At 39.5% G+C, this 16,625-nt stretch overlaps 1 protein-coding gene across 3 annotated transcripts in view; it reads right to left on the bottom strand.

The window, feature by feature from the left end:
• NDC1 (NAD(P)H dehydrogenase C1) overlaps positions 1-13,390 on the bottom strand; it is a 330,375-nt gene extending 316,985 nt beyond the window's left edge. Inside the window, exons 1-2 of one of the 3 annotated variants that reach the window (XM_089431657.1) lie at positions 13,031-13,390; positions 11,495-11,796 (exon numbers count right to left, since the gene is read on the bottom strand). In XM_089431657.1, coding sequence (XP_089287783.1) covers positions 11,495-11,796; positions 13,031-13,070 — 342 coding nt within the window. In that variant the 5' untranslated portion in view covers positions 13,071-13,390. The other 2 variants (XM_089431656.1, XM_089431658.1) reach the window with 2 other exon arrangements.
• Between the last annotated feature and the right edge of the window lie 3,235 nt (positions 13,391-16,625).

The raw sequence follows: 16,625 nt of genomic DNA, 5'->3' as shown, positions 1-16,625 counted from the left end.
TGCCAACATCAACACTGGGGTCCATAGAGGGAGATTGAGAGATATCTAGGGCCAACCCCTAGAAGACAATTTTAGAGAGCTTCTACACACTTTAGGGCACCCTTGACGCTCAACACTTGCCTAGAAGAGGCTTATGCTAGCATGACGTCAACATTATCATCATTTCGGCTCACATATGTGGCTTGTTTTGAGTTTATTACATGAGCTACTAGGTCGGCTTGTGGCCTAGCATGTTGTAGCACATTATTTTATGATTTTTAGGGGGCTAGTAGGCTAAAATATAATTTGATCTCCTCATATAAATAGAGAGATACATCTTGTCATTCATCATCGAGCACTTGGAATTTCGCCCCCTTTAGAACTTTTGGCATATCTCTTGTAGAGAATCAAGGATCTATGAATGCATTTTGATATTTGGAGTTGACATGCCTATCTTTGGAGCTATTCTTTGGATCATGGATGGAATCATTGCATGTTATCTTGTAAGTGTACCTAATGGTTGAAAATCTATTTTTCTTCATGTCTGATGTATGGAATAATGTTGATTCTAGGTTATGCTAACTGTGCCCTAATTAATTGAAGATATATTGAATGTTACCTAGATGATCTATTGCATACATTATTCATAGCATGTGAATGAATGGTCATAGTGGTGAACTCTTGGTAGCTCTCCCATGAAATCTCTATTATCCATGGCATAGGTAATAGTTGAAATTATAGTGATAGGGCATCAAAATTTCGGCCTCCTTAGAACCCTGTTGGCTAATCTACCACATCATAGACTCCACCCTCCCAAGGATCTAGGTACTGGCACTCCTTGTGGATGATCAATTTAACATTTAATCCATTAATTTCTCTTCCCTAAATTCGACTCCTTCAAGGCAAAGTGAGCTAACTAGGGCTTGGTGTGAGAGCAATGTGAATTTGTGGGATTGGCAAGCCTAAACATCAAGGGGATAGCATTTGCCACAAAAGTTATCCTTTTGGTGAGCATCCACTTCAATCTTGTCCATAAATATTCTTGCCCTAGTTGTTTGGCCTAAGAGGGAACCCCTAGTCTAGTTTTGCTTCACCTTAGGGGCTTCTTTGAAGGTTTCATGAGCCTTGGCCTTGCTAATATACATTGTTGGAAACCTTTTCTCCTAGCCCTGGCCTTTGGTTACTCCAACACTCAACCCATCAATCAAACCCTAGGTTTTTGCCTCATCAAATAGACTTCAATCAAGAAAGTGAATTGCCTTCAACTGGAGCCTTAAACCTAAATTGCGCCTTTCATGTCGAAAGCCTTATTGTTTCACCTCATACCCTAACCTTAGAATATCCATTAAAGTGACATTTTTCACATAAAGGGGCTCCTCCAATCGGTGAAAATCCATAAAGAGCAGGGAGTTTTAGCTCTGGTGATAGTGGGCCACTACCCATTTTTGTCTCTTAGTCTAGTTTTAGCCTTGTAGAGTGCCCTTCTCCAAGGCCTGCTAGATTTTGCAGCAATACTCTACAAGGCAAGCACTAAACTGACTGACAACAATGAGGTGTGGCCAATTGTCACCAAAACCACTACCCCTACTGTTTATGGACTTTCACCAATGGGAGGCTTCCTGGTAAATAAGTCACCTAGAGAAATATTCTAGGCTTAGAGGTTTAAGATGACACAATAGGCTCCTAAAGGATGGCTCTACTTAGGTACAAGGCTTAACCAATGAGAATAAGGCAATTTGCATCCCTTAGAAAAGCCTAATTAGGACATGCAGGACCTAGGGCTTGAGTAATAGCAAGCAGGACGAAACGTCCTAAGATCAATGTGTCAAGGAAAAGGTTTCCAACAATGAGTATTAGCAAGCGAATGGCACATGAAACCTTCAAAAAGCCCTCAAGTTGAAGCAACCAAACTAGGGTTTCTCCTATTGAAATTCCAATGCATGAGAGAATTTCTAAACATGGTAATTACTTATGACTTATATACATATTTTTCCTTAGAATTTACTTTGTTTAGTTATGTCATCAAGCAATTACACATTAATAATTTAGCCATTCAAATAGAGATCATAATGCACAAGAGACAACAAAGATTAGGCGAGAGGCCAATGAAAAACCCACAAGGGGGAAAACCCATCAATTCTTTCTTTATAGATTCTTTGTCAACAAGAGAAATCCAAGTCAAACTAACCAGTGATCCAACTGCCAAGTCATCCCTCCAAACTTTGCCATGTTTTGTCCACAAAGTAGTTAACCAATCTGCCACATGCCTGTAATTTAGATGCCTCGTCCCATAGAGATATGTAGCTCATATTTCACAAAAATTATACCCTTCCTGCAGCTCACATTATACACAAAGATTAGCCTTCCTATAGCTCGCATGATACACAGAGATTAACCTTCCTGTAACTCGCATGATACACAAAGATTAACCTTCCTATAGCTCGCATAATACACAGAGATTAGCCTTCCTGTAGTTCCAATGATACACAAAGATTGACCTTCATATAGCTCGCATCATAAACAAAGATTAGCCTTCCTTCAGCTCACATCACAGAGAATAATGGTGTCTCCGAAAACTTGTCTTATGTGTCTCAGATTCCATGCCACATACCTGAATTGCTTTTCATAGAATAGACCTGAATTGGATTCCAAATGGTAGAGGATATGTGCCAATATATAGTTGTTCGTTCATGTGAAGAGACACGTCCTTTCGGCAAGCCGACTTGTCTTTCTAGAGGGCCAACTTGGCAACTTGGAAGGACAAATGACACTTACAAAATTTCAAATTTTCTTCTTTTCACAAGGGTCACGAAGAACATGCCCTTTCACATTTTCTTTTGACCAAAATAAAGCATGAAGAACATACTAGAAAAATAATAATATTTCTTCTTTTGTTTTTACATAAAATACATATTGATGCAATGATAATTATGAAGACCGAACCTAGCTACAATTCCAACACTCCCTCTTAACTAGGGAGATATTCATAATGACTTATCACGATATTCTCAAGTTGAGAACTTCTATAAGAAAGGATCTGGATTGATAAGCATCATGATGATAACCTACATCATCATAACCAGCATTGTCAAATTACCAAGGCCTTGACAAGTACGTTCTATCTCTCCAATAGATCAAAGCACAATGTTGGGAGGCATTCAATAGGACACCACCACCTCTCAAGGCACATAACCCACCTAGGTTCACCAAGGTATGTCCTCACAGGACCATTTCCTCCTAATCCCAAGAAAAAGTTCGTCCACCAGACCATTCTTTAACCAAGTCCATGTACTTGACTTACAGTTGTTAGTCCTAGTCATAGTACATGACTCAAAAATTTCGTCCAAGATGCTTATCCAATCCACCATTCTCTCCATTTGTGTTTATGCACTAGACTTATGGCGATTAGTCCTGGCCATAGTACATTACACATGGAGAACACAGTGTCCATCCTCACTCCCTCTCAACTAGGCAGGAGATATCCACAAGCCCAATGCTTGTCTCAAAAATACTTATCCTATCCCTTGGGAAGGGACTTCACCAATGCATCAGCTACCTGTTCGTTCTTGGATATCCATTGTAGCTTCTTGGCTCCTATCTGCACCATATTCTTGAAGCACAAAGTGCTTCAAACTTTCATGAAGAACCAAGTTCTTTGACAATCTTTATAGAGTATCACGATCAAGTTCAACATGTCGTCAAATAATACATCAAATGTTTTACGGAGCCAAACTGCTTCACAGCTAATTGTACAAACTGCCATATATTTTGCCTCTGCAGTGCAACTGAATCCTAGTTAACGCTCTTCCAAGAAACCATACCAGATTCCAATCATCAGTAGTATCTCTACTCATCATCGCCACTACCAATCCAATCAATGTAACCTCAAGTCCCAAGTTGTAAGATCCTTCATGTTAATTTCTTCTTCCAGGTTCATCTGAAGTCAATATTTCTTCCTTTGGCTCATGAATCCTTCTTTCCCAAAGTACGAGGTCTTCTTTAATCATGATGCTTCTTCAAAATTTGGGATAACTCTTCTAACTGTGGTAATCGTCTTAACATGAACCTCTCCCTCTTACCAGGAGAACCTTTATGTTGCTATGGGGTGTTTGCTAGATCTAATGCATACTTCAAACTACTATCTCTTCCTCTAATCACATTCCTTCATAATTCGAAAGTCTTTTAGCTTTGCTATGTTCTTCCCATTCTTCCATCTGTTGTCAAGTCTTGGGCAACTATTATTATTGACCTGCAAACTTTATTAGGAAAAGGCTATGGAATAAAAAATATAATCAAGCAAAGTACAAAAGATTATCCAAAGATAAAGACAATAATAACGGTGGTAATCAAAGAAAGGAGATGTAAAGTACTTATCTTTTGAAAAGAGAATCAGCTCCCTCTTAATCTTGTACTTCTTGTAACCATCTTAGCATGATGTCATTTTTGTCTTTCTCAAGAGCTAGAGCTTCTTCTTCTAGCAGAAATGATTAGCCCTAGGGTTTTATCCTCAGGATTTTTTTTTATTTGTGTTTTAGCTAGGGTTTACAAATCCAAAATCTCCAAAACCTGCCAACTTTCAAAGTTGCAATTTCTACAAGTATTAGCTACAAACCATATAATTATCATTTGCATGCCTTCTATACTTGAGATGGAGCATTTTGATTGTCTAACTTTAGAAACTAAGTCTTTGTATGCAGGGAATGACCCAAGCACCTATTGTATTGAATGTGTTTTTATCCTCGAGAGGGAGAGGATAAGACCTTTTAAGATAAATCAGATGTTAATAATGTCTTTCAATAAGACTTCTAGCTTGTTACTGCTCAAACTAGCATGGCACCTAAGGGGGATCCTAAGAGGGCAACTGCTAGGTCAAGGACAATGATGGAGACTTAGCCCATTGTCACCACTGCTAAGACTCGCTGCTCTTTACGGACTTTCATTGATGGAAGGATACCTGGTAGTTAGGAAGTCACTTATAAAGTGTAGATCAATAAAGAGATGGAGTGACCCAAATGATTCCCTCTCGAGTTTGAGGGAAAAAGCTTGCTTGCATTTTAAGCAAGTGGCTTGATCTTCAAGGCACAGGGGACGAGGATTGGAGGGTTGAGGTAAGAGGATAAGACCTATAAAGGATGTTCTCAATCCCTAAAATCCTTTTGAGAACTTCGATTCTCGAGTAGTCCTTGATAAATAGGCTTTGGTGAAGAATGGGACCACACGAGTCCAAGTGGACCCAGCACAGGTTAGGGGATGGATTTTAGCAACCAATGATGTTCTTAACCTAGCCAAGGTGAGGGGAAAGGATCAAACAAGAATTTTCTTCCAAAGATGTCAAATTGATCCTACTAGGTTCTAGCCTTGGGAACACCTAGGCAAAACTTGATCCTAGAGCTAGGGCTTGGGGTATCTGGAGATTCCACCATCATAATTGCTTCAAATGGGTATCTGGAGATTCCACCAGCGCAGTTGTATCTAGGAGATCGAAGTTTTCTTGTGGCTACTTTCCTGGGAAATTGATGCCCTAGGTGACCTAATGGAGCTAGACCTAGGAAAAAAGGGGAAGAGGGAGAAAAGAGGGTTAAAATGATCACCCCTTTTGAGTGACCAGTGCTTAATTCACTTGGGGATATGGAGTCAAGGATAATAATGAAGAAGGATTTAGTTTCTTGTTCAAGGAGGCTCCAAAAGTCAACTTCGTCCAATGTTAGAGGAAAGAGAAGAAAAGTGACTTTCAAGCATTTATACTTCATACAAATGGTGCAAGATTATCAAGATAACATGATCTCTAGGACATTTACTTCATCTAACAATGGCCAATACAAAGAATAAGCTAAATAGACACATAATTCCACATTTCATTCATGCAACAATTAACCCTAATGCGAAGTTCAAATGTATGCAACAACAAGAAAAATAACGTTAAAATTGCACTTACAATTTTAGAGAGTATATCCAACCAGCATCACATTTGCAAATAAAAAGCTCCAAGATAGAAATAGCCCAAATCCATACATCAAAATTCATCCATCATCCAAAATAATCCTCCAAGGAAAAAGTGTGAAATTCTCTGAAGATAGACAGAACCCAAGTCAAGTGATGATACAAATGAATCCAACTAACTCCTATTTATACACTAATTAGGAGTTCGATTTAGCTAATGGGCCTACATTAGCCCCTAAAAATAAAATAATGTGCAAATGACCTAACTTTGGTGACAAGCCCACCAAACTAGCTCACAAATGAAAAGGTAAGCCTCTTAAGAGGACAAATAATAATCTATGCATGTTGTAGGGCCCTCTAAGAGGCCTAATGGGGTCCATGGGTGCCACAATGAAGAATAGGACCCTCAAAAGCAGTGGACAAGGGGTTGGCCCCTTGTAATAACCTGTGGTGCTCCAAATGACTGTGGGGGCACACAAGTGTCCTCATGGGTCTCCAAACAAATCGAAGATGTCTGTAGGTTGCCCTCAAGGACTAGGATGATAATGTAGGAGATGCCACATCATTGTAGAAGTCCTAGATCATCTACCAAGTGTATGGTGTAGATCTGGGGCCAACTGAGCATGATGGATCAGGTGCATCCTCTTCGTCCAATGAGTGAACCACGAACAATCTCTGAATGGTTGTGGGGATCCATGAAGTGCAATCTGCTGCTGTGGAGGCCCATGGCTCTCAACGCTCACCCTATATGTACCAATGTGGCCCTCTGGAGGATTAGGCCCCTGTATAGGGAGACCGAACCCCAAATGGAAACCATCTGCAATCCTACATAAGATCTAATGCGTCCCCCTAGGCTTCCAATACAACAAGTCATTAAAGAAATCAAGCGAATGAGCTTACCTAATCATGGACCACAAGTGGGGACTTCATAATGGCCTGCCCTTCCATAATGGGCTTTGAGATGTGCCTGTTAATCTAGGTTGTCATTGATGTCAATATGGCAGTGTTTGTGATGGCAAATTCTTGTGACATGTGAGGTTTCCCATTGATGCCCATTGATCATGATACTGCTCATGGAGGATCCAAGGATTGAATACAGACGTAATAGAAACAGTGGAACCGAGGAGGAAAGATATCGGAAGCCATCATAGAAGAGCTATCGGAAGAAGAGCTATCGGAGCAGTGTATCGGAAGTCATAGGAGTGAAGAGAAGCCACAGGAGCGACAAGCCAAGACAAAGCAGATCTATCGCATATGCCAAGAGTAAGAGCAATATCGGAGGAAGGAATAAACCATGGAAACCTTTTAAAAGTTCACAGCGCATAAACCGGAGGAGTTAACATATCATATCGGTGGGTTCTATTATATGCCACCGCACAAAACCCCTGATTGCGATTTGATATGCGGACCCAACCGCTCCATTAGAATACACCATTATGTTATATCGTGTCTGCCTCATCGAAACTTTCATATCACAAGTCTTAACAGGATGTCACGGTAAAACACCGATTGCGATATGTACTGCGGACCCAATGGTTCCATTATAATACACCTTAATACTATATCGCATCCGTCGTATGAACTTTCATATTGCAGGTCATAAAGGTCACGGTAAAACCTCCGATTGCGATATAATATTGTGGACCCGCTGCACCACTATAACATGACTTTATACAATATCGCATCCACAGTATCACTAGTTTCTAAGGGATGTCAAACCGTCGATTGCGATAAGGTTGTGGACTCGACAAATTTATTAACAACTGCTTAAGATCATATCGCATCCACTCCGTCGGCAGTAGGGGAATCGCTATGTTATGTGCAAACCTCCGAAAATTGTGATTGCGGGATTAAAGGAATAACTCTGATTTTCATGAATGTTGCGATTGCGATTAATGTGATAATGTTGCGGTTGCGATTGCGATTAATGTGGGACCTCCATGTGGGTATAGCCTTGGATGAATATTAAAAAAGGGCCTCTCCGATAAAATCTTTTAATGTGCAAACTCATAAGTCAGCCTCTCCTCCCAATGAACGTGTCTTTTGGTTATTGGCAAAACTCATATATATACAAGTTGAAACGCTTCACTTCAGGCAACAGATTTCGTGCATCTAACACAAAGAAGAAGTAACAGTTCACAACTCGTGAACTTGAAGAAACAGAGAAAGCCGAAGGTCGAGCAGGAAGGAAGGAAGCCGAAGGTCCAGCAGGAAAGAAGGAAGCCGAAGGTCGAGAAATTTTGTTGATTGGGTTAATCTTTGAAAGGCTCAGACCTGTGATGAATTAGAAGAAGTACAGACCTCAACTTGAAGAACAGTTTTTTTGTGAAGATCTGTTTGACCTCGAACCAGCGAAGTAAGATTTCATCAGTCATCAGTTGAAGGGAGCAGTAGACAACACCAGCGTTGAAGTATTTGTGAGTTTGTTCCTTGGAAGTAAGATACTGTGACAATCACTCCTAAAGCAATTACTACAACAATAAGAACAGAGGCTTGAAAACAAAGAATTGCTTTTGTGCATACATTGAGGCTTAGCGCAGATATCTTGTTGGAAAGCTTCAACAAATCTTGGAAACATTATTGGAGATCATGATGCCTATTTGAAATCATCATGAGGTAACTTTGCAGACTCTGTTTGGGCAATATGAAGAGTTGTGAAGACTCCTTCATATGAAGACAGGTTGTCATTGATGTAGCAATGAAGTTGTAGATAGACAGAATTCAGTGAAGAAGATTTTGGGAGCAGAGAATTACTACCAAACATATCTAGACAATATATAGCAGAGGGTCGAAGCCCTTGGGGTTGGTGCCTCAGAATTGGAAGGATTGGTGTCCTTGGAGTTGGTGCTCCTAAATCCAAGGTTGGTGCCTTGACAAGATAGGGTCGGAGCCCTTGGGGTTGGTGCCTCAGAATTGGAAGGATTTGTGTCCTTGGAGTTGATGCTCCTAAATCCAAGGTTGGTGCCTTGACAAGATAGGGTTGGAGCCTCACAAAAGACCAAGTTGGTGCTTGGCAATAGGTTGGAGCCGGGGAATTGAAGATCGGTGTCTTCATCAAGGGTTGGAGCCCTATATATTGTACTTGATTCATTATAAAAATTATATTAATAAAAGCATTTATTCCTATTGCTTATTTTGTGTTCTAAATATAATTGATTTAACTAGTATAAGTAACAATTGAAAAGGAATATTGATTCACCCCCCCCCCTCAATATTTCCAACACTCATGTGCTTGCCTTTTGCACTCTCTCTCCTCTAGTGCACTATACCTATCTCTCCCTAGGGCACTTGTGAGGAGGCTATTTCAAAAATTTGTGTAAGACTTAGTTCCATCAATTCTTTTGTTGACTTTTAAAAATCTCAACACCATTAGATGTTATTTCTTTAGAAGTTAAATTGTGGTTCAGATTTGTCATTAATGTAGGATAATAGGATAAAAGAAGAAACTTTGATAATGTAATATACCCAATTTTGTGAGCATGGGAATCACTAAGGAGTTTTGCCAATTTTGGTAATATTAATAAAAGGGGAAAATATTATTTTACGGAGAATGGCAGCAAATTATTATTTTATTGGAGAATGGCGGCAAATTATTATTTTATTAGAATGGCGGAAAAGTTAATAAGTGGAAAATGGCCCCTGCCAATAAAATAATATTAGAAAAGGAATCTAGAAGCATGAGGAAAATTATAAAAGAAGGAAGGACTTATTTGTTGAGCATTCTATTTTTCTATCATCTCTCATTGACATTGAAAGGAAACTCAAGCGAGTTTCAGACTAAAGAGTTTCAAGCGAAACTCTAAGCTGATTTCGGTGGACTTTGAGTGCCACCCTAGTTAACTCTTGGGGAAGATCACTTCAGGTCTTCCAATTGTGTCTATTGCAGAGAATCTTCAGCATTTCAATTAGCTGCTTGCAGGGCTACACAAAACGTGGAGGCCGAATTCATTTTCCATTAGGAGGGTCGAGTTACTTGCTATATCACTAGAGGCCAAGTTGTCTAATTAAAGAGGAAGCCGTGTTGCAAGTCCAGATTTCATCGTGCCAAGAAGACCACAAATGCCAAGGACGAGTTGCATTTTATTGTGCCAAGAGGGGCGTATTTGTTGAAGAAACCAAGCCAGTGGTTTGCATGCCAAGTGACTGATCTCAAGAAGGCCGAATTGTTCCATGTTCTGGTAAGCAGCATAAGGGACAAATTGCAGTCATCTTCAGTTAAGGAGAAGGTCGATTTCTCACTGTTTTGAGGGCTAAGCCATTCCCATGAGAAGGCCGACTTTACATAGCTCCAATCCAAAGAGATCGAGTTGGTTCAAGAGACAAATCTGCCTTGTGTATAGTGTCAACTTCAGATAGTGTTTCCATCATGAAGAGGGCCAAATTCCCCTTCATTTTCAGATTGAGTTTCTCATGCCCAGAACTAATTTCTGTCATCTCTTAAGGAGGCCACTTCATTAAAAAGGGAGCTATCTAAATATATGTTTACAGTCAGCTTCAGATGCGGGTTTGTCTTGGGCCGAGTTCATAAACCAAGTGCTATAGCAGCTTGTTAAAGAGGACAGAATTAGAGTAATCATCGAGTCTGGTTTCTTTTTACAGTAGGTAAGTGTTCCAATATATTCAAGAGAATTATTATATTCCTGTAGCAGCCTGGCAGTTAAGGAGGCCACATTGTACTCAAGGGAATCATCAAATTATCAATTCTGATTTTTCCTATCAGTTTCGAGGTTATCCCAGGTGTTGTTCTTCCATGGCATTGTAAACTTTGAAATTTGGCTCTCAATAAAATATCAGTCTTTGCCTCAGGAAACGATTAAAGTGTTCTTTCAAGTTTTCTGACAAATTGTTTGACAATGGTACTGTGTAATTTAATTGAAATCTGAAAGGTGTGCTCATGTTTGAACTTATTCGGGTATTAACTTTATATCAGCGGCATATTAATTCCTGAGTAAAATAAAAATCAGTCTATGTTGTCTCCATTATGGAATGTATCGGTTCTGTGCATGACTAATTGAGAGTTAAAAATCAACAAAGGTTATCTACAGCAGTTCCCTGCCAACTGTTTGACGAAAACTCACTAAGGCCAGACTAGACAAAAACTCAAAAAATGTTTGTGAGCTTTAAGCCTTAAGGTACTTGCAGTGAGGAATATTACAGATAATTTGGCTTCCATGCTAATTTAGCACAATCGCACCCAAAGCACAAAAACTTAAACTATCCATAAAACGATATCTAGCCTTAGCTGAAATAGCCCATAACTATGCATTGATACTAGCTGTTGAACCGCAGAGCATGTATATTTGATCAGCAGAGTGCACTGGTTTGAAGGCAAAATGGATGCAAACTTCATACAGTGAAACTTGAAAGAAAAAGAGATTTCCAGCAAGAATTATACTCAAACTTATATTCAAGACTACTCTTGGGATCCCTATTATTTGAGCCATGTAATTTTTCTGTGCCCCGATGTATTAATTTGACTTTTGAAATATAATATGAAACTTCAAATAAAAAGATTACTTCTACCTCTAAGTGAAAGCAAATTCATTTCAGACTACAATTTGGCATGCGATCTCACCTTTGATTCGGGCCATGTAAACAATCTCACAGGGGAATCTTCGTCATATGATTGAGCAGGATCTCCAACACTACTCTCTCCCATAGATGCAAATGTATGCAAGTGTCCTGAACGTGACTCGGAGATAAGTTGTCTATCACTTTTGCCTTTAGTTTTCCTATCCTTCGTCAAAAACTTCCAACCATATATAAGTCTTCTTGAAACATTTGCATGAACAAAACTTCTGCAGATTATTCTGGAATCGACAAGTGATGAGTAATGCGTTCCATGCAAGCATTCTCGATCTCCCAAATATTTTCCATCTAAAGACAACGGGGAAGAAATATATCAAAGGTCAGGAAAGAAGTAGAAAATTTGACAGTGGGTGAAATCAAACTAGATTCACAAATATATGCGAGTTATAAAGGATGTCAAGAAAATGAAGAAAGCCAGTACAGAGGATATCGGAAATCTGACAAATATGAATAAATACAAACAGTACCGGATGCCTTGCCCAAACTTGATTGTTATTTATATGACCCTATAAACAACTCCACGATATTATTTATAGCTATGAAACCTTACAACAGAAACAATACGATATAAAATAATGATATGTGCATCGTAGCGATAATTCGGCATTTAAAATTTGTGTGAAACAGGGAAGAATATCCAGTAAGTACTTGAGAAGAACCATAACCAGAAGGATAACATGTTCGAAATTAAAGTTTAAATTGTGATTTTCAGATCCCCGTTGCAATCAACCTTAGAAACGTGTTTATTCTGCATTCTTTTATGCGTGTGTGCAATTCCACTTGCAGTCTTGCTATTACTATACATTATCCTCAAATTTCGATGTTGCAGATGGTGAGCAATAAGATTACCTGAGTAACTTCGATACCGAGACAGCAACACAGCAATGATGAACCAATATTGTGAAAAATTTGTATGGCAATAACTCGACAAGGGTTTGAAAAATAAAAATAATGAAAAATTTGGCCAAAAATAATAGAGTGAACAAAATATTGCGAGCAAATTTTTTTGAACCCCGATTAATCAGCGATTCATAATATTGAGTGAAAAAACAAGCACACGGTAACCCAATTTTGTTGTTGGATAGTCCACAGCAATATAATTTTTCTATTTCAAATGCGCTACATGGCCGTCAAATATTTCCACTTGAACAATAGCCCAAACATTTCACAGCAACATTATTTGGTTTACAAGTATCTTCCCAACATTATTTAGGAAATAAAGATATATTATACTCTATTCTCTCAGCATTCCCCTTTTTATAGAATTGAGACAATCCTATCCAAATTTGTCAAGCATTCATAAAATTACTCTGTACTTGGGTTTGATTCAAATTAACCAAAACTGGCTAAGAAGCATTTACCAACAAAGAAATTCATTCAAGTTGAAACCTACCAACTGTGAAGGCCCTCGACTATGTATTAATAGAGAAAAGCAACCAATGATTTTAATTGTGAGCAGCACATAATGAACTAGTCAAATGTGAACTGATTCTGAGAATACGAGAAGCAAATGCTTCCTTACTTATTGGTGGCGTTTGCAGAGAAGCCATCACATACGCCATTTCTACAACTGCTTAATTGATGTATTAGTCAAGAGTGACGGTCTGAGAAGTGCGATACGCCTTCACAGACCAGCGATGCACTTAAGTCGGCCGTGGCGTTGGTTGTGTGGATACAGTAGCGCCACAATGATCTCCCAAACATAGAGAGAGTAATGGTGATATATTGTGTTTTAGGTAATTTATTTATAAATTTGTGTGGAGGAAATATTTATATTATATCCCAATCGTGAGGGGAGAGCCAGTTCACAGTACAATACGAAGCAGCAGTGGGTGGTGGTCTCCCGTGGCTTTCAATATTTCTGGAGCTATCCGTCCATCTCCATTCATCAATGCTCCATCTCCATCTCCATTCATCAATGCATGGCGTAGTAATGCCACCATTAAATTTAAGGAGCTATCCTCTCCATTCATCAATGCTCCATCTCCATCTCCATTCATCAATGCATGGCGTAGTAATGCCACCATTAAATTTAAGAGTACAAAATTTAATAAGTGACCTATACTGCCTTTAAATATAAAAAATAATATATTTTAATATTATTTTAAATTTATTTTTTATTTATTTTTTATTTTTTTAACCACATGGTGAATCGGTAACTGTCAGTTCTAATCTATGGGAGACCAAGGATCAAACCTCATAGCTGTCACTATAACACCAAAAGCATAACCAACCACATGCAAGTCGGGTATACTAAGTTCCTATGATTTTAAATTTAATTTAGTATAGCATAAAAATAATATATTTAGGGGAGGGTCGCCATTACATGTGTGCCCTCCCCGCCACGTCACATTACCACGCGTTAGGACACATGGAGCCAATACGACACCTGTCCACCCTGGAGCTCCATGTGTTGGCTATCACCTCACTGCATAAAATTTCGGGTTCGCGCCATTTCATCGGTTTGTCTGGGGTCATTTCTGCGATGTTCCATTTTCCCTTTGTCTTTCTGCTCGGGGCTGGTTGTTGGGCGAAGCCCCCCGCCGAAGATGGCGCGGGACGGCCCTATAACCTGCGCACATGGTGGTTTATTCGTGTGCTGGGGGGATTGTTTGTTCGGTTGACAGGGTTTGTGTACCTGCACGCAGAGTCGTTTATTCGTGTGCTGGTGCGAATGTTTGCTGGAGTTTCAGGGTTTGTGGTTGGGACAGCGGTTCTGCTTTTCTTGTGCTTTTCCGCCTGGATTTCTTGGTCGTTCTGGAATGCCAGTTGTTTAGCATGGAATGCCGGTTGTTTAGCATTTCTCTGGTGGTGGTCTTATTCGGCGATTTTGTTGTTTGGGGAGGAGTCGGTCGCAGTTTTACTGAGCTCGAGGTAAAATAAGAATTTGTTGTTTTGCGCTGGTGTTTTTGGTGGTTTTTTGTTCCCTAATGGCTTTTTCTTCTTGTTGCAGGTGTGGAAAAGGTCGTTGCAGGTGTGGAGAAGGTCTGGCGAGCTCCGGGGAAGGTGGGGGAGGTCGGCGACCATCCATGGCCTGTATCCGGTAGGATTTTAATCCTACCAGCAATTTCTCTGTGTTTTTCAACACAAGCAACTCTATTTGGATATTTTGTAAACTTTCTATGGCATTTTATGGCATTTTTTTGAGGATTTTTTTTTAGGGTTTAGGGTTTTTGGATATTTTGATGCTGTTTGTTGTTGAAGGTTTAGGGTTTTTGTGGAAATTTCATTGTTTTCTATGTTATTTTTGTTGTTTTAGCTGTTATTTTTGCTGCCCCGTGCCCTCGGCCATCCCGTGCCCTCGGCCGTCCCGTGCCATCCTCGGCGGTGTGACCTATTTGTGCACTCTGTGTGCGCTCTGCCTGCTACATATGTGCTGTGTGAGTTATTTGTTGTTTTCGCTGTTAAATTTGCCGTCCCGTGCCCTCGGCCATCCCGTGCCCTCGGCCGTCCCGTGCCATCCTCGGCGGTGTGACCTATTCGTGCACTCTGTGTGCGCTCTGCCTGCTACATATGTGCTGTGTGAGTTATGAGCGCGCTCTTAGAAGGACAAAAGCACCAATACCAGTTAGAACCCACTTAAGAGTTATTTTTGCATTTTTGCCGTCCCGTGCCCTCAGTCGTCCCGTGCCATCCTCGGCGGAGGGCTTCGCCCCACAGCCGGCCCCGAGCAGAAAGACAAAGGGAAAATGGAACATCGCAGCAATGACCCCAAACAAACCCTTGAAACTCTCTATCGCTGCTCTCAATTGACTTGCATAACTTGTAAATTCATGTAAATTTCGAGTGGACTTGGCTTGGCACTTTGACATGCCTGTCAGAGTAGCCCCTTGTTACTGTGTTTGCTTTATAGATAAAAACGCTGCATTTTTATTGTCCCTGCTATAGTATTTTTTTCATTGAATTCGGGATTTCATTCCATGTAGATATGACTACTTTTGTTCATTTTAGCAAGTTTAGTTTTTGAACTGTTTCTCTGGTTTGGTTGGCTCTAGCATCATAACCTGACCAGGAAACTTTTGCTAACATAAACAGAGTCAAGACAGAACTGCAAGATAATCTACGCATTTGAACAATAGCTATTGCAACTTTAATATTGTCAACTCCTTAACTGCCTTCTTGTCGCAACATGCTAAGTTATTCTTGCATGTTAACGTTTGTGTTTTTATGGTTTGTACATTTGAAGCGAGCAGGAGGTGTTTCTAATTGCGAGTGTAGACCTCTATTCAGTGTTAAGTGATTGTGGACTTGCCCAGCACTGTCATCACATGATAACTGTTTTTGTTTCTAATAAAATTTATATGCTAAATATGTTCGATCTAACCCCTTATTGTTATGACTCTCGCCTCTGCTTACTTGGTGTGACTCTCACCATTGTTGTGACTTATAGCACATGGTTATTGCTACAACTTGCTCAATACTGTTGTTGCAACTCTAAGAAGGGTGTTGTAACTTTGCGTCAATTATAACAATTCATTAGTTAACCAAACAATTGTCATATGTGAATCACTCATATAGTCAAACAATTGATCTACTCATGAAGGAAAATGAAAAAGGTGAATAGGTGCTTAGAAAAGAATTAATGACTAAGCCACAATTCGTCATATAGCTGATTAGGTTAGTGTGCACCCAAATTTCTCTATCGTTTGGAAAGTTGATGTAACAAGATGGAACAATATGATTCTCATAGTTGTTCATCAACTGATTTGATTAATTTAGATACTTCCATCATTTATACAAACACATATAAAAACACATGCTCTCTTTAAGTTGGGCAGTAGTAAAAAAATAGGCTAGCTAGGTGATTGATAAAAGTCATAACTATGTTCTTTATTGTATTTCTAGTTTCCAGCAATGTAAAGTTCTTATTCATTCTAATTCAATCAATAACATGCTAAGTATAGAGTTCCTTACTACTAGTGCCTCGTATAAGGAGGTAGGACCCCTTCCTTAGCAAGGTATTGTTTGTACTTTATAGAGTAGTTTTAGTATCATACTTTATTTCCAGCAATTCTTCTCGCACTTAACTGCAACTGTTATATTTCCTTTACTGCAACTTTCAAGATCAATTGTTCTAACTCTAATAGTTTTTGAACTGTTTCTCTGGTTTGGTTGGC

This window comes from Pinus tabuliformis, chromosome 5_1 (assembly GCF_031772625.1).
Source record: "Pinus tabuliformis cultivar Carrire ecotype Pingquan chromosome 5_1, CPIR1, whole genome shotgun sequence".
NCBI lineage: Eukaryota > Viridiplantae > Streptophyta > Pinopsida > Pinales > Pinaceae > Pinus > Pinus tabuliformis.
Note: the sequence above shows the minus strand (reverse complement) of the source record. Positions and strands in the feature narration are given on the sequence as shown.